The following is an 18608-nucleotide window of genomic DNA, read 5'->3' on the forward strand; positions in this document are numbered from 1 at the left end:
AATATTTCACTGCATAAAGCAGATGCATTAGCATTTGGAGAAGTGGTTGACTGCTGTGTACTAAAACTGTGAAGCCGTGCAAACAAACTTTACATGATCAAAAGTCACAAGTTTTGGGCATTTCAGTTTTCACCTTTAATTGGTGGATCCAAGCCCAAGCTTATGGAAGTTATTTCAACTACTGAAAGAGACCTTATAAAGCATTTTAGTGATTAGTAAGCTTTGAGTTAGTGGTAGTGTGAGGAATTCTGCAGTAATTCCCTATATGGTTTCTAAATAGCATCATAGCTATTCTTCATCACTGCAGGATGCTACTCTTGTCATTTTTGAGCCCGAGTGCTGTGGACCATGGGGTAGAAAGCTTTTTTTTTTTTTATAACTGAGTTTTGAAATTACATTTCAGTGACACTGTCTATTGAAGGCTAAAGTTTCTATTACAGAAGTTTATTAATCATTTAACCATCTCTTGTCCCAGTTTAATGGAATTGATGGTATATTGCTCTTAACAGAACTTAAATTCAAAGTGAATTAGTACTTCTGTAGTGAAGAAAGACTAGCCTTTTATTTAACTTATTTGGATTTTTCCCCCATATAGCAGTAGACGACTTTTCTCGTAGGACCTAAGAACAAAGTCTGACAACCAATGTCTTAAAAGATTGAAAAATATTTATGTATCAGATGACAACGATCACAATATATCATCATTTTTAAAGTCTAAGTTATTTTCTATTCTAAAATAGAGAGGCAATATGGAACAGCATTTACATGCTATAAATACATTGCTCCCTGAGCAGCTAGGAAAGTTTAATGAGAACAAAATTTTAATTTCCGAACGCTCTCCATAAGCTGAACTATTTCATTACACAACAGCCAAAAACATTTGTATAAAATAATGTTATATTATTATTAAACAAGTTTCACAGAAGAACATTTATAAACATAGGCCTAAATAATTTAAACACAGCAAATTTAACAGTTTGGTCATGCTACAAAATTACTGTATACAAAAGATAGCCCAAGGGGATGTTGAAAGTGCTCTCTTGCTTGAAGATTTTTCTAGATGAGTCAACTTCTAGTGTAACCTGAGTCCTCTGCTGGTTCTCAGGTCTCTTCTCACATTTTTCCAGCAGTTTTCAATATAACCACTGCATATATCAGCTCTTTGAAGAGAGGTCAATGTGCTAACAAGCAAGTAAAAAAACCCTAGCTATTTCCTATCGCTAATTTAATGTTAGGGAATTTCTCTAAGGAATAAAGTGGATGCTAATCCTCCATAATTTCCCTGGGGAAAGCAAACTTCCACATGGCTTGCAAGTTTTACATGGGTGCTCTTTTCATCCATGAATAATAATGTGCTTACTACTTTATTGGATGTGGTGAGATAGGGAAGAGCAAAGAGTAACACACAAAGCTGAGCCTTTCAATATTTTACTCAGCTGCTCTCTATGGGGGGTGCAGGCTGAGCTTCGCTCTTAGCTTATACATGACATGGTGTAGCACCATCAATATGCAAATCAGCTGCTTTAATTCTACCACATGCATATGTCTTCCACCACATCCAGTGCATCATTTTAAAGTGCAAATTTTAAAATTTAGGAAAATGTTACTTATTTTGGAGGAGAAAAGTTCGGGGGGGGTTGTTTATTTGTTCTTGAGCGTAATCATGATTGATCAGGCAAAGCAACGTTAACCTTCCACCCAGCTTTGAGCTGAAGCATCTCCTGACAAATGAGCACCACAGTTTATTCTTCTCTCACTGTATTGTTTCACTGACATACAGTTTTTATCAGAAGGATTTTAAATGATATGCTAATTTATCACAGCATGAAGGGTGAAAGGCGAGGGAAACCTTGTAGGTGTCCCTTACTGCCATTAGAATTGTGCTGAGACTGGATGTCCCATTCCTTCAATAATGATTTTTTTTTTTTTGGTGGCATTTATAATGCAGCCCCCCCCAAAAAAAAAAGAAGAGAGAATTTGTGCTGTTAATCTGTGAAAAGAGCTGATGACAGTGGGTCACACAATACACACAGCTCTATCAACAACTGCAATAGTTCTTGGACTGATTCCCATATGTATAGCCTGTACTAGTCACTTACAAGAGCCAGGAACTGCTCTTATCCCTCATGTCTTGTCAATGGAGCTGTGTTTCGTTCCAGCCATCGCCACACACTCAGAACAGTAAGTTTCTGTTCTACTCTCAGACTGTCCCAAAATAGCCAAAGTAGAGTATTTGCTGTATCTAACATGACCTTCAGAAATGTACAGACTTAGACCATATTTAGATATTAAAAAATCAACCAGCAGAATTACTTGGCATTGGACTGTGTGCTCATTGCTCACCACATGTCATTTGAGGCACTAACTTAGCCATACGTACCATGCTTGCAGACGCTGTGCCAGGAGAGACCAGCTACAGAGGTTCAAACACTTTGCTTTGTGGCCAAGCGCTATGACAAGAGCACTGCATGCTCTATTCTGAAACTGCCTCCAAACACATAGAGAAATTTGGCATTTCCATTTGTTGGTGGTATTCAGAAGTCAAGTTTTGCCTCACTCAAGCTCTGGCTGACGTTAAAACACTTTAATTAACAGTTGACACAGGCAGAAGCAGATGGGGTCAGCAGTACCACCAATGCACACCCACTTTGCCAAAAGCAATTGGCTGCAAGGGAACTGAAGGGCTTAGTTTTAAAAGAAGCCAACGTGAAACGGGTGGTCACTATATACCCTCTCCCCATCGTGCTTCTTGGTCAGTGGTACCTTTACTAATGATAAAGCTAGGAGAATAATTCTAAGAGAAATTGTGTACAAATATAAAGTCGTCTGTAAGATAAATCCAGTGAGCTAATTAGACTGCTTTCTGGTCAAGAGAACAGCTGCATGGAAATAGTTTGTGCTAGGTAAAGAACGTCCACTGTTTTTGCTATTGCTCTCTTGACCTTATTTTACGTAATAAACCTAAATAAAACTAGAACATTAACAGCAATTGCCAATTTAAGTTGGAATGCTTAAGAATTCCTCTAACAATCATGGAATAACTAACAATATATTGAAACTAAACTGTGATTGTCTTGTAATCTTCTACTTCACACTGTTCACCTAGAAATTGATTAGAGAAAGAACTATCTTCTACTGCAATTATACCTGGAGTTGAGATCAATACCACTTGTCTGGGCCAATTCCACCTTTTTATCTCTGACCATGACTTCTAAGATTTCAACTCCTGCCACACTTTCACAAACAAAATAATTAAGAGCATTTGGCCTCCATCCCTTCTATGCCTTGTCTGGAACCAGCAGGTACGCTTGTTGCCATTTTAATTTAAACAAAGATGGTACCATGAATTAGAAGAAAAGCTTTTTTTAAAAAAAAAACCAAAAACAAGCTACAGAAAAATCAACTCACGTGACTTCATCTATTCTCTAATAAGAAAAAAAACCAAACCACAACCCAGTATTTGCATCCAATAGTGCAGTCAGGTATGTCTTCATCATTGTTTAATGCTTTTCAGCAAAAGTAGTTACCTGTCATGTAAAGGGGCTTTACTAAAACTGGTTACCCTGCAATATAGCACATTTAGTATGTCTTCAATACTTTTTTTCCCGAATGCTCACTTTCCATCTCATCTCATCTCACCTTCCCCTCTAACTACATACACTTTCTCTCACTGCTTACATCTGTGCTTTCATAAAAAAATGAGTATCCCCAAAACAAGAATTTTCTGTCCTCAAACCCAGGTCTTTTGTTTCCTGTTTGTTTCTGTATTAGTATCAGCCTACTTAGTTATAGGAAAACTGCAGAGCTGAGAAGGGTTATGTCCACCAGTGACCCAAACCAAAACTAGGAACCAGCTGTAGGCTCATAGGCCTATTCCAATCAAAAATAATTTATTAGTAAGAGACAAAAAAAAAAAAAAAAGCTAGCAGATATTTTAGTCTCACTGAAACCATGCAAAGAATTCCCATTGCCTCTTCAAAATAAATAAAAATATGTTACATGTGGCCGCCTGAGCAATGCACTTGAGTTTCAAGGCAAGAAGCCCAAGTCAAAACTTTAGGCCAGTAACAAGCGATCATCAGACCAATGCTTTTTTTGTGCGTAGGTCCACAACTACTGGGCCTGTTTGGCAGAACAGTTAAGGGGGTGAAAAGGCAAACTCCCATATTTAAAATATTGAGGGACTCCCAAGACAAAAATTAAACACAACAAAGCCTGTAATGTGTCTCTAAATCACAGCATTGTTCTTTTGGCCTCAGTGTTTCCAATGATAATGTTGGCCAGCTGCACCTAACAAGCTAAAATGGTTCTGTTATAACCCAAGAGTGAATAACGAGCACCACTAATCAAGGATTAAAAATAGCTATGTATTAGTTTAGGTAAAGATCTCTGGCTAGCCAAACAGCAGATAAACTCAGCTCCACTGGTCCCTACAGAAGATGTCATAAGCTTGACAAAATCAGTGTGTCCGAATTTTGGTAACTAACTCTTTGGGTGAGAGACTGTGGAGACAAGCTGGTCTTTTAAAAATTGCCCAAAGATTTTTTCCAAAACAAACATTTATATAAAAGTTCTATGTGCCGAGCTATCTGGAGTTACTTAAATAATTAAATACCCAACAAGAAAGTGTCATCAGTTTGCTCCTTCTTCATCTTCTTCTTGTTTAATAACTAGGATACCTAAGAGAAAAAAAAGAAAGGAAAAAAAAAAATCTGCAAAGATTTACAGATAGATTATGCAGCGAAAGATATCGTTAATACTGATATACCTGAAAGCTAATCTGGACTGTCAGAAAGAGTTGGATTGGCAGAAAGAGGAGAGAGTTGAATTTCCTGCTACTGCTTCTAACTGATGTGAACTTTTCCATACCTGGACTGCTCTTAACTAGACAAGCCTTCAACTGATGAGATCTTCTGTTGGATGTTTTTCCAACTTCTTGTGTAACAGGGGATAAAAAAGGTACTAAAGCAGGACCTGCAAAGATCAGCCTAACTTGGTCGCTTGGAGATGCACTGTGTCGGTTCAACTGCTACCAACCCTTCTCTTGTTGGGCCCTACTTTGTGCTGCTATTTCCACAACATACATGACCAATTAGTATGGGATACCTCCTCACTGATTCCTGACTAGGATGTCCAGACTACAAAATACAATTATATTAATGTGGATCCAAGAAGCAATATGGTCACATCTCTTAGCGACAACTTAGACGTCATGGAACAAAGCTGCACTGCACAGTAGCGCCATAGTCTATACCCACTCCTTGAGTACTTTAAAAAAAAAAAAAAATCACTATCTAACTGCTATGTTGAGCAAGGGCACCCCAGACTGTGGCAGTCTGCAGGGTTCACACCGCCTCACAATGATGTGTTCATGAATTTAAAATAAGCTGAAATTCTAATAACCCCCCCAAAAATGTTTATGAAGTTATAACTTTTCCCCACAGTAGCAAACCCCAATAGTACAGGTAAGCTCACAGCACGCTGAAACAGTACAATCAGATACACATCTAGATAACTAGTACAAGAACAGCAGGGGCGTGAAGGTGTATGTTCAGTCAGCTGCGCTGTCACCTGGGTAGTGGGAACTGGGTCATACTGATGCTTTGCTCAGCTTGAGGCAGAGACTTGAACTATGGTGACACTTTGTGGTGAGAGCCCTTTGCTTACTGTAAGATCGGGGTGCTGTGTTTGTTTTTTCATGGGTAGGAAACGGAAAATCAAACCACCAGAGCCTGGTTTCTGTTGTGCTTTAGGCACCTAACTGCTGAGCAGGGTTCCTGCAGAGGAACTAACAAAAAGGAGACACCTACCTGCTGAAAGAGACCTTCAGTGCTTATTTTTGTCCAGAACATCTTCAACCATTTCAATAATTTTGAGGTCCCTATATTAGTGATCTCACATATAGTACATGAACATGACAGGATCCTGGGACAGTGACAGCATGAACCTTATGGCCAGTTAGAGCATTTCTGACATCTCTTTCAGTCAACATTCTGGGTTTTGTGGTTTCCTTCCTTAAATATCATCCTCTCTTTCTACATTGCAGATGAAATGTACCTGCCTAATTCAGAGCTGGCCATTGCTCCAGGCTGCAGGAATGCTTAAGTAACTAAGGGTCTAACCCTTACACTAACAAGGACACTCTTGTCCTCGTCCATTTTTTGTTTCACTCTCAAAATGTTTCCTACTACAGCAGCAAATGGACTACTGCAGGCCATCCTTCATAGCAGTACACTTCTCTCACCAGGCTTCCACTTCCTAATAATTCTTACTACTTCAGCTGATCTGGCTCCAATTTCCCACCTGTTGCTCCCTGTACTGATGCTATCCTCTTGTTGCTATCCCTACACTCGTACCTTCCCTGCTGCTACTCTGCCCTTTTATTGGTGTTACCAGTCCTGCTCTCCTCTTCCTTGCTTCAGTAAACAGGGGATAATAGTGAACGGCGAATATCTCCATTAATAGAAATAAACATATTTAAAAATAGATGTTAAAATTCTCTCACTTTTAGCCACTAATCTTTAATATATTTTCATACCTGAGACTTAAAAAGGAGAGGACAGCTCACAAATTGAGGCTTACTGCAGTGACAAGAGGGGGATATTCAGGCATTTAGGAAACTTGCTCAAAGTTTTGGAAACTGCCCTTGCACCAGAAGTGAAACAGGGCATATCCCTGCCTATCCCCATTCCCCCATGTCACCCTCTTCTGTTGGGAAAACTGTAAATCAAATTGGCTGGGAAAACTGTAATTTCACTTGGCAGATGAAAGCCTTAACTTTTTTAATGCTAAATTTTTCAGTTCCCTATTAGTGATATGCTAAAACTATTTGACTGTATGACTTCAGGAGTAAGGCCCACCTGTAGGCTGCCAGGACCACTTGGATTTAACACTCCAAAATCCATCAGACACTCTCAGAAGATCTGGCAGCCAGGGTCTGAATAACTACTTCTGAATAACTCCAAAGAGAGGAGGGAGGAATATTAATTACATGGGCACACGGGTGAATTTCTGAGGTCATGATTCATTTCCCTGTGGTTGCCTTTATATCTAGCTGTTAACTCACACCAATTGCCTCATGCCCCAAACTCACCATCCAGCTTTTTCAGCTTGGGTACCCGTTTGGTTGCTTCTTCAATCCAATTGTTCTTCTGATCAGAGGCGTATTTCTCTTGTAGTGGATTGCCTACAAACACCAGATCCTCTAGTAATGGCAGCTCTGCCAGTCTCACAAACTCTGCTGCAACCACAAAGGTGAAAACACCAACCAGATTGTGGAACATGGAAAGTACATCTGCACCAAGCCTGCCTTTCAAACTCAGTGCAAACATAAATAGCACGGGATAGATACAACAGGATAGGGATCGCTTTGGCTTGAACTGGTATCAGGGTAAAGAACAGGTATGCATTTTAAAAGAAGTCGAGAAAGATGATTCAAAGAACAAACTCCATTGGGCTTAGAAGTAAATTCAATATTCTAACTATTTTTACTCTCTTGCATGAGTGGATATTTAGGGATTCAGCGCAAGTCTGCAGGCTCATCAGTGAGACTCGAAGCTCTGTAACAAACAGAACTATTTTTCACTTGGCGACTTAACTCATGCATTCGCCATACTACAGGAGAGGTTACAGAATAGAGAGGCGTGGCTTACCCCAGTCTTTCACCAAATTGTTTGACATATAAAGAACCTTCAGTTTCTTCATTACACGGATACCCCTCAGTTTCTCGATGAAGTTGTATGAGATCCACAGCTCCTCTAAGGTCTCTGCAACTGCCTCCTGGAAAATGACAGGACTACTCAGGTAAGTGGAAGTCTATCTCCCTGATTCTTCAGATTCTCTCTTCTCGCCTTACAGCTCACCTCATGTGAGAAAATACTAAGGTATGGTTCTCATTTCCTTTTAAGCAGGTCCCTAATTATGCATGATAAATACTCATGAGAATTAAGAGCAAAGGATCTGAAATATATTTAGGAGGACAGAAATGATGATGTTAGAATAAGACAAGGAATAGCTGGCTGGAGTAGTTGTTCGTAAGGCATAGGGGCAGAGGAGACAAATTTGGCTGCTTGTGCACTGCAAGTATACATGAAGTGAATGCAATTCGACAACTCCTTTAGAGGGGGTTTTATACAATATGAGGGAACGATTCATTTCAGGTTGCATGTATGTTTGTACCTGTCAGCCACAAGTTGCTTTCATAATTCTCTCACAAGAGAGGTTTTTTTAAACCAGCCATTACACATTGACTCTGCATTTCACACTTAAGAGATATGGCATCTCTGAAGGTGCGAATAGCTTTGAAGAGAAACATTCTGCAGGAGAAACATACAGTATCTATTGAGGAAGAAAAGAATTTCTATATTCATTAAAAAAAAAAGTTGATTGAAAAAAAGTTCTTCTGTCCTTATTCAAATGTAACAAAATTGTTCCAATTTTTCCCTCAACAAGTTTTCCCCTACCTGGTAGACTTAGTCCTGCCATCATCTTCTCCCCTAAAGCCATATTGCCCCATGTGCCAGTTAACATAAAAAGGACAGACTCTCATGAAGTATGTGTTCATAGGACTGCCAATATTTGTAGTAAAGCAGCATAGCCTAAGTATCTTCAGGTAGAAAATTCCTCATGCAAAACATCTGTAGGAATTGTTTTCATGTAAAGTCAGCGGAATTTAAAGGGCTTTACAGGCAGACAATTTTCAAATAGAAGTTCTGCTCATCTTTGTCAAAGACAATGAAATCTCTCTTTCTAAGATTCTTTTATGTAGGAAATTAACCCTGAAGAATCTCTAAACATGAAGAGTGTTTAAACAAAAAAAGAGAAAGACTACCTGAAAATTCAGAATCAATGTGTAAGAGGGTGAACAGATCATAGTGCAAGGCGAGAACAAATGGTTAGGCAATAATGTAAACTCAGCAAAGACTTTTATGCACGTAGGGAAATTATCCCACATTCCAGATAGCACTCCATTTTGTTAGTGAAGAACTACGAAAGGCATACCAATCCATTCAAGTTCTTTATGTTATTTCTTCCCAAAGACAGAATCCTCAAATTTTCTGTAATAGATAAAAGAAAGTTTCTTGTTATTTTTTTTTTTAATATAAGAAGATGCTGTAAGCCAGGTAAAATGCCGTATTTTACTTAGAAACAAACTGCACTCTGAACAGGCTGTCTTAAGAAAGAACGACGTAATAGAAACAAAACCTTCTCACCAACACAGATCATCAGGAATGGATGCAGTGCACAGCTCCGAAACATGCTCATGAATACAGAGCTGCTCATGTCTAGGTTACCTAGTTGAAATTCGGTCCAGATAGATACTGAATAAAAATTATTATTTCACCTTGCACCTGAACTCTAACTGCTAACTTGCTAGTTTTGATCTTACATAGCTCCTATCCCTTCTTCTCCAGGCAAAAGTTGTTCCAATCTTATTTTAAGGCAGCAGATATGATATCTATAATAGAGGCAGCATATAAGCTGCCTTACAGAAGTCTGATGAGAGACATTTCAACTTAGTCTAGCACCCAGACAAAACTCCTTTCCAAGTGAGCTGTTCTTACTGGGGTCTAGTGTAATACTAGTGTAACTCAAAGCTATCACAAAATAGCAGTCTTTTTGTATAACTCATTTTCACTTTTCACACAAGCTTTCTGGCAGGTGTAAATAAACAAACTGAGTTGCAGCATGTAGCTGGGTTAACTTTGGAGCTATACCTTTCATGAATGTTTTAACCCTTAACTGCATTAAGGATGAAATACTTAACAATCTTGTTTTGCTCTTGCATGCATAATGATTGAAAATAGATGGTACAATAATTAATGGCGAGACCAATGAAAGATCCAGCCAAGTAGCAACAGATACTCCACAGACAGCACATGCAGTGGCTAGACATTGCTACAGATGAAGATTCAAGGCTGATCTAGAATAGATAGTTGTATGTTCTGTCTCAAGAAATGCAGGGCTGAAACCACACCTGATAAAACCACACCTGGCAAATACTGGAAACCAGGAAGATTAGTTTTGATTTAAAAGTTGAGGCACAATGAGAATTCTTTTTCTTTTTAAACACAACATGACCATGCTCAAAAAATGAAGAATGATAACCAGTAAGTCTGAAGCCTACTACAGCTAATATTCTCCAGAACATCTCTAAGGATCCCCATCCAGAGGGGACAGCACTTCTGGTCTAGCCAGCCATTCTCCCTGTAACTCACGTTTACATAAGTTTGCACTAGCTTTGGAAATTTTTAAGAAATGAAAGGATACGTACAAATACAAAAATGACAGCTTGCTTAAAAAGCCATGCCTTAAAATTCTAGCTGCTGTTACTGTTTTATTTACTCTTGTTCTGAGATATTCTATATATTAAAGGAAGAAAGATCTCCCTCGTAGAACATTTACACTCTCTAAAACACAAAACTAACACTTGTTGCTGTCATCTAAAACATCTTCCTCACATGTACGGATACAGGGGTGTGATCCTTTACACAGAATTATCTACTCAACGTAACTACAATATCAGGTATATACATCAATACTAATTTGAAAAGACTGCAGATGCTTAAAAGGATTTCTCAGCTTCCTCTCTGCAATGAGCAAAACCAAATATGTAATAATTACTGGGTTGTTTTTCACAGCTATAAGCACTGCTTTCTCTCTCTTTCACAGGAGCCCATAGAGATGGTGAATTCCTCATACTCTGCACCTTTAAGAGACAGACCACATAGTTCCAGTTTGTCTGGCTTTAGGATCAAATATTTGGTACAGATTGGATGTTTTGATTCTACATTTTATTAATATAAATATTTAAGGTGCTTTAAAGGATTTTAATGTTTTATCCCACTAAAAATGTTGTTGGTTTCACTTTTATATAAAGTGCATTTTTTATATAAAATTTTATATATTTTTTGCTCATGATAGAATTACTCAAATTGAAATACTACAGTACAGTTATTTGGAAAGACTACCAGAAATTTTTTTCCCTGATTAGTATTTGCAAATTTCTTGAAGTCTAAGCATATTATGAAAAAAAGTGAGTTCATCAAGCTCCCCGACAGCCCCATTGGCGGGTAGTTGGAGAGGATGGGATTCCAGGTTCCTTGTCATTCCACCTGGCAATTCGATGGGGACGGAAAAGCCTGGAAGCTCCAGCCCAAATCCTGCAGCTCCTTGCCAGCCTCATGCCACACAGTCAAAGTCTTGAGGACTGACCATTAAGACCTCTGTCCTAAAGTCAGTAAACTAATGAATTTCAAGGTGTCATAGACAGCTGCCCATGAAATAAAAGTTCAGTTCCACTTCTAGACAGATGGCACATCCCTTTCAAGTAAGAACAAAATCAAACCAATTTCCAAATCCTCTGCAAAGTGGAATGGTATTTTTCCATCCAGATCTACAATGCTCCAACCTCACTCCAACCAATACCACAATTACAGAGTTGTTGAACTGCAGACTCTCTCTATCATGAGCATGGAAATTGGTCATTAAATCACTCTAAAACTGATTGGGTTTTGATTATCACAACTCAGGCCCGCTGGAAGCTACAAAGGTGCTTTCTGAGTGGATTTTTAAAAAAACTTACACAGTGAGTCAACTGCCAAGGCTAATGCACAGGGATATGTACTTTAATACTCCATTATTGCTAAACATGCATTCTCCGGTAAGACTGACAATTTTAAAGGTCACTTGTAATTTTCTAAAAGGAAGGAATTAAAAAGGATAAGAATAGGTATAAAACTGGACACAGTTAACAAATTACGGTGTATGTCCCATCCAACTAGAAAACAAACATAATCAATCACTGGCTTGTCACTTACTTAGGCTGTTCAAGTTGGCGATTCTTTCAATGCAGTTTGTAGACAGCGATAGTTTCCTTTAAAAGCAAGAATAATCAATTCACAGTATACAAGGGATCACTATATCAGCAGAGTTCAATGTCCAAACACCACTGCATTAGAAATAATTATCTATTCTTCTCACATTAGAAAGTAAACTAACTGGATGGGTACACAGACTCAAAATATCCTCAAACCATCAAGACTTCTGTAATTTTATTTAGCTTCTGGGAAAGTACCATGACTGACTTACATGACATATTGGATTATCTTTTTATGCCTAGCCTTAACAAACGCATGGACGTTTATTTCTGAAATGGCTCTAATTTCTTTCTGAAAGTCCTGGTTAGGTCTCCTTTTTTTTTTTTTGCATAAATTTTGGAATGGATCATAAATGTGCCAGTTAGCTGATAAGACACCAAACATGGACCTGTAATTATATAGTGATAAACAGTATACCAATTTTCTGGGGACAAATATCAATACAGAATCTACCCTAACATCTTCTCAGTTAAGTGACAGGGATCTTAGAATTAAAAAGTGGAACTGTGTGTGGAAAGAGAAGCTTAGCTGAGAAAAAGAGAAAGTTGCTGCTTTGAAGGCCACACTTAAACATAGTAAATACACAGTAAATTTGCACAGCCAACAGCAGAAAAACTGAAAATTCATAAAAAGCGAAGAGAATGTTTGGTTTCCAATTTGTTTTTAACTGAACTTACTCGCAGTTAACAAGTGTGGAGAGAGATTCATCCATCTTCTCTACAGGAGGAATCTGACCGTACAGTTTCACCTCCTTTGCCTCTGAAGCCTTCTGGCCATTTTTTTCTTCCTAAAGAAAAGAGAAGGTAAAGAGGCTCACTGCTACATGCAATTACTAAAAATGACTATGCTAAAAAATTACTATAAAAGTAATTACTATAGAAGTAATTCCAATATACTACTAAAAGATATTACAGAAAAGAGAAACCATTTTGAATACTTTATCAAGATTCCTGCTGGCGTAGCATGAAGAGGGGAAAGCTAGCTTATTTTCAAGATATCAAAAGAACTTATACATTACATATGCTTTTAAAAACAGTTGTGTTACACTTGAGCAATTTAATTAGGGTGTCCTCTGCCACAAAAAGGTTTAAAATTCGGAATGAAGGTACTTCCATGGACACTGACATATAGGAGCCTCAACTAGGTCCAATCTGTTGCAGGAGTCGATTCTTAACTTCACTCAGAGAACTCAGAACTCACACCTAACTCACAACACAAACTGAACAAGGGGGAGTACGTTTTGGGGGAGAACCTCAACAGATTCACAGAGTTAAGAATCTAAAATAAAAAATCAATTTCTAATTAGCCACTAAAAAGAGTAGGGGAAGATGTCACACTTTAGAGAATACAGCAAAAGACAAATTTCCTATTTACAATCTAGGTTGATAATTTTCTATATTAAATAAATAAAGTTCAGAGCTTTAGAAAAAGGTCATAGCTTCAGCATTTGGGTTCATTAAAAAATATAGTCTATTAAATCGTTTAAAATTCTGAAGTGATGGCACCACCAGTTTTGACAGCTGCCTCCTGACAGCACAAAGGGAGCGTTCTGTCAATTCACTCAGTGTTCAGTGGGAGGACTGGAGGTCCATTAACAAAGGAGAAATCTACTTGGCACTTTCAAAACAAGGACTCTTGTTTTCTCCCCCATTTTTATGCAGCTACTGAAAAGTGAGATAGCTGAGGTCTGGCCTGGTTTATACGGCTACTTTGTAATGAAATTAATTGCATCCCAGAAGTCTTTAAGAATCCCACAGCACAAGACCAGGTTTTGATAACATTATTATTCCCAAAATACTTTAGGGAATTTAATTTAATAAAAAATTAGCATGTTGCCTTGTGCATTTATTTATATTCCAATTTCTGTCCAAATTCAGTGTGATAATATTTTTACTCATATTTAGCAATTTAGCAAATAAGCATGTCAGATGTTTTGCTAGAATATGGTGAATGTGTTCAAACCAAGTCACTATATAAACGTGAAACTTCCATTTTCTTTTCTAAGAACAACATTGTATCTATTTGCATTTATACTCAGTTTATAATCTATTAGTTTATACCAACAAATAAATTTTTTTTCTTAAAAACATGAAAGAGAGCAAGCTTCCAACACAGACCGCGGCCAGCAGTGAGCACTTGCAGGAAGAAGATTCATCCTGATTGCCGCACACTTCTGGAAGAAAGGTCAGCTGAATGACCACAATAAGCCACAGAGAAACCACAGGTAGAAAAGACACTTTTTTAAGAACGGGTTACATGTTTGCTAAGTTAAAGTTGTCAAAGGGAAGAAAAACATCCGGAATGCAACACACCACCAGATCCAATTTTACAAATCACATGGACCCAGATTAGGAGTAGTAAAAGGAAGATTTAGACCCACCCCCAACAATGTGAACAGAAAAGCAAATTCAGCACTTCATGCCTAACATTCATGGAAACTCACTGACACAGGTCTATTATCCCTAAGAGACATGCGACAGAGGAGCAAACAGAAAATAAATCTTTAATAAGAAACACGAGGTTGAGGCTTTGGAGGGCAGAAAGAGTGAGGGAGGAAAAGCAAAAGTTTTTAATACTCAGTTCACACCTTTAGTAATGCTAATGTCCACAAGCTGTTGCATTCTAGTTCTTATTAGGACAGCAGGACTGAAGTTTGTGGGATGTACCAACATAACTGAATAAACCCCCTGAAATCCTGAAGGTACTAAACAATCACAAAATTCAAAAAGGACGTAGTCTTCAATTACAGACTAGTATCTTGGGCTGATGGTACAGATCTTCTGGCCTTCAACCGTACCTGCCGACACTGCCTCATATCCAGATCTTCTAGAGACCAAAACATTTATAAACTCTTGCTCTAGCAGCTGGCCAGAACTAGCGAGAAAGCGCATGTATACCGAACAGCACATCTGTGCCCTAACCTAAAATTCACTGAGACTGGGGAAAGATTCTCACTGGTTTTACTGGACTGTGAACCGGACCCCAGAGCATCGAGCATCCTATACCATCATTTGACATTACATCCATGTCCTTGCCAACAAACAGCTTTCTAGACGGCTCCAAGACCAGGTCAGTCACTGCCCCAAATGACTGTCTGTATTAACACAGTACTTTAAGATGAAAAACCAGCAAGAAACTCATTCTGAGTTAAGCTTTGCACAATATGAGGGACAATATGTTAAAAGACAATAGTTTCACTGACTTCAGTATGGTGAGAATTTCATACTTGTTTATTCTGTGGGAAGGGCTGCACTCAGGTTAAATGAACAGAGCATAATTAAAACATAAGACATCCCCAACTTTAAATATCTTTGTAGCCTCGGGCCTTATGTCAATGCATATTCAGCAGAACAAGGCAGGAGAGCAAAACACTCACCTTGACCAGCCATATCAATTTAACGAGAACACACACAAAGTCCAACAGAATGTATTACACTTCAATAATAATGGTAACATTTTTACTTCGTGAAACTTCTTATAGCAGATGTTTCAAGCAAACATATTTCTTACAATAAGTTTGAAAAATAAATTTAGCTGAATACAGTCAAAACCCATGCCACAGACTACTGCAAAGCAGCTAGATATTGTTCTAGTACTTACCCATTTGGCTAGAGCTTCTTTGATAGTTGTTGCTTTTGCCTAGAAATGAAACAAATTTAAATGAATATTCATTGCACATTTGTAGTTGGCTTGTTCACTGCAAACCTATCTCCTCTCCCTTCTCTCTCCCCACCCTGCTTGTCTAAACCTTTCTATGCCCCTTTCCTGTATTATCTTCTTCCAGCTGAGCTGAAGAAGTTGGAACCCCGCAGTGTCCCATAATGTTATTTTTTGGGGTACCTGGTTGCCTTTTCAGAAGCAATCAATTGGTTTCATGTGAGGCCGTTATTCTCCTGATCTTACTCTTGCCCCACACGGAACACTGCTTTAGGACACTGCTTGTTTGCTTTGATGGTGAAATTCAATTAAATTCAAAGACATAAGAAATTACTGCACTGAAAAATGTGGTCTAATGCTCTTAAAACCCCACACTTTCTATTACTGTGCATTAGCAAGTTCCTATCTGAAAGCAAGTCTGTAAGTAGAGAGAATGATACAGCCTCTTACGATTCACTGAGGAAAATATGGTACATCTTGCCAAAAATCAAGAGCAATCTGGATTGTTTGTATTTGTTTTTCTCCAAACTTTTTATGTTGACTCACATCATGCGATGTGAAAATGTGTATTATTCAGTTAGGAAAAATCTGAGAGCTGCTCTACAAAGCTTTTAAAGGATTGACCCACTGACCAACTTTCTGTTGTCACCAACTCCAACGTTTCTGCCTCACATCAGTCTTATCAAAACCACATGATGATATCCAAACCAGTAGTACATAGAGAATATATAGAGGATATATCCCAAACATTAAACATATTCCAAGATGTCTTTCAGATTACAAAGGTTCCAAAGACCAATCTTTCACAAAAAAAGATCAACAGCCTTCTTTCTACAAAAACAGGAGGACTCTAGTTTGGGCATCTCTATCGCTCTTCAGCGTAGCACTACTGTTATGTGGATAGAAGCAGCCTTTCGGGTAATCAGATATCAAAAAAACCCCTACTGTAAAAGTTAAAACCAACAAACTGACTTCCACCCAAAATCTCACAGGCAATCACCTCTGTCACAGAGCTTTTGTGCTGGGTACTTTACTCCAGACCGCTGGAAACCCTGAACCCAACGGTGAAAGACAACAGTTGAGGCATAAAAGAATGGCTACAGTCACTGAACACCCAGCAACAGTCTAAGAGCCAGCAACACCAAGGGCTCTGAGCACACATTTCAGATATCAATATACGCCTTCATTTAAACATATAGATCACTGAGCATCCTCAGATCTTCCAGCTGCTTCTGCCCACTGATGGGCATTCATTTTAATCCTGTCTATACTGGCTGATAGCTACTCTAGGTCCCATCATAGATGACCCGGCAAACTTGTGCCATGGCAGTATCTCCTCAGTGTCTGCTGCACATAAACACCTGCATGACCGCCTCCTGTTCAGATCACGTCCCTAATTCACGCTCCAACAGCCTCACGAAACCCGATTAACAGCTACCAGTGTGCCAGCAAAAACAGCTGGCTCCCAGTTAATCAGGGTTTTTGGACAGGAACTTCATTGCATTTTTCAAAATTATGGTAGCTGATCGTTATGGCATTTGGGTACGTGATCTCAGTCACTCATGTTGAAGACAGAAATGGATTTCTATGAGCAGCACCTGCTTCTGTTTCAAACTCACACCTAAAACTGGATTGGGCTTTGAAGCTAGTGATCCATGTGAACACAAGGAGCAGCTTCTTCCCTGACCTCTGCTGACTTGTTTCTTCTGTTGTAATATCCCATTTGGTGGAAATATGAAAATCAGCATAGTGGGTTATCAAAATAACACATATCAGGGATTTTGGTTTGTTCTTTGAAGTGCACTGGAAGTTTCTGTAGATAAATCACAGCGTCTTCTGCCAAGAAGCCTATTTTCAAGGTTCCTCTACCTGCATATTGAAGAATTTGCTACAGGTATTTAGACTAAAGGAATATTACTTAAAATATTCAAAATGCCAAGTGATCAACAGCTGAAATTGTCACCATCAACATGGCAGGAACAAGACACATTATACCTTAAGGGGAAAACCCGCCATCCCTGTACATATGAAAGTTGTAACAAAAGAAAATACATTTCCCCCAAAAAACATGGCTGTTGGACACAGAGTATTTACAAGATTCAGACCCCCAAGAAAAAGTAAACCAGTGACACTTTGCCTTCATTTGCAAACATTTATTCATATGTTAAATAGAGCAAATCAGAATCGCATAGCAACCGAGACCAGGCTAATCGGTGTCGTAATCGCAGATGCTACTGCCTTAAAACCACGTACTAACTCAGGTTTGCAGAGGATGGCATCCCAGACTCCCCACTACTTTGATCTGCCCCCGAAATACCCCTTTTCCAAGGCAGAGTAACAGGACGCGGCTCCCCCGCCTTAGCCAACGCCCGAGCACTGGACTGCCCTCCGGCCAGCTCATGCCGTGCCCGGGCTGCTCGGCGCCAGAGACCAGCTCAGAGGAGCCCCGGCCGCGAAGGGCTCGGGCTCCGCGCTGCCGCTCACGCAGCACCAGGGCAGCGGCACTGCCACGGCCGGCGCCCGGGGACTTGCTCGGGGGCAGCCCTGAGGGGACGCCGCTCACACACACCTCGGCCCCTCCCGCCCCACCGCGCCAAGAAAGCGGCAGCAGCTCTCCCCATCGCCGAGCAGGCCCCAGTCGTCGTGTTCCCCCTCCCAGCCGCCGCCACCGCCAGGTCCCGGGGACGCCCCGGCTCAGCCTCTCCCCAAGCCCCCGGCCTCCCCAGCAGCCGCTAGGCCGGCCGCCACCCCTGCAGGCCCAGCGCGCTCCCCGCCAGGCGCCCGCGCCGGCACTGAAGGGACCCACCATTGCCGTTGCTACCGTTAACGCTCCGGTTGCTATGGCACAGCCGCCTCCCGCGCATGCGCAGCGCCACTGACACGTCGGGGTGGGGGAGGCGAGCACGAAGGCAACCACACCTGGCGATCATAGAGATCCGCTGCCACAGAGAAAGTCCCATCCCGGAAGTCGCGTAGAGGGCAGTCCGCGACGCATTGTGGGACGTGGCGGGCCCGGTGGTCCTCCCGCCCTCCCCCCTCGTGAATCTAATCATAGCGGTAAAAAAGACAGCC

At 40.0% G+C, this 18608-nt stretch overlaps 1 protein-coding gene across 4 annotated transcripts; it reads right to left on the reverse strand.

Moving 5' to 3' along the window:
- Positions 1-650: 650 nt before the first annotated feature.
- Positions 651-18501, reverse strand: DNAL1 (dynein axonemal light chain 1). 4 transcript variants are annotated; one of them, XM_054828295.1, is made up of 8 exons: positions 18343-18501; positions 15480-15518; positions 12557-12666; positions 11820-11875; positions 9001-9056; positions 7653-7779; positions 7094-7240; positions 651-4679 (listed from the first exon to the last, which is right to left on the reverse strand). In XM_054828295.1, the coding sequence occupies exons 1-8, from the start codon at positions 18343-18345 to the stop codon at positions 4633-4635; spliced, it is 585 nt and encodes a 194-aa protein (XP_054684270.1). In that variant the 5' UTR covers positions 18346-18501; the 3' UTR covers positions 651-4632. The 4 variants fall into 4 exon arrangements, with proteins under 4 accessions (XP_054684270.1, XP_054684272.1, XP_054684271.1 ...); XM_054828297.1 differs by having other exon boundaries at positions 657-4679; positions 7094-7186; positions 18343-18495; XM_054828296.1 differs by having other exon boundaries at positions 657-4679; positions 7094-7237; positions 18343-18495.
- Between the last annotated feature and the right edge of the window lie 107 nt (positions 18502-18608).

The sequence above is a fragment of the Grus americana genome, chromosome 5 (genome assembly GCF_028858705.1).
Source record: "Grus americana isolate bGruAme1 chromosome 5, bGruAme1.mat, whole genome shotgun sequence".
NCBI lineage: Eukaryota > Metazoa > Chordata > Aves > Gruiformes > Gruidae > Grus > Grus americana.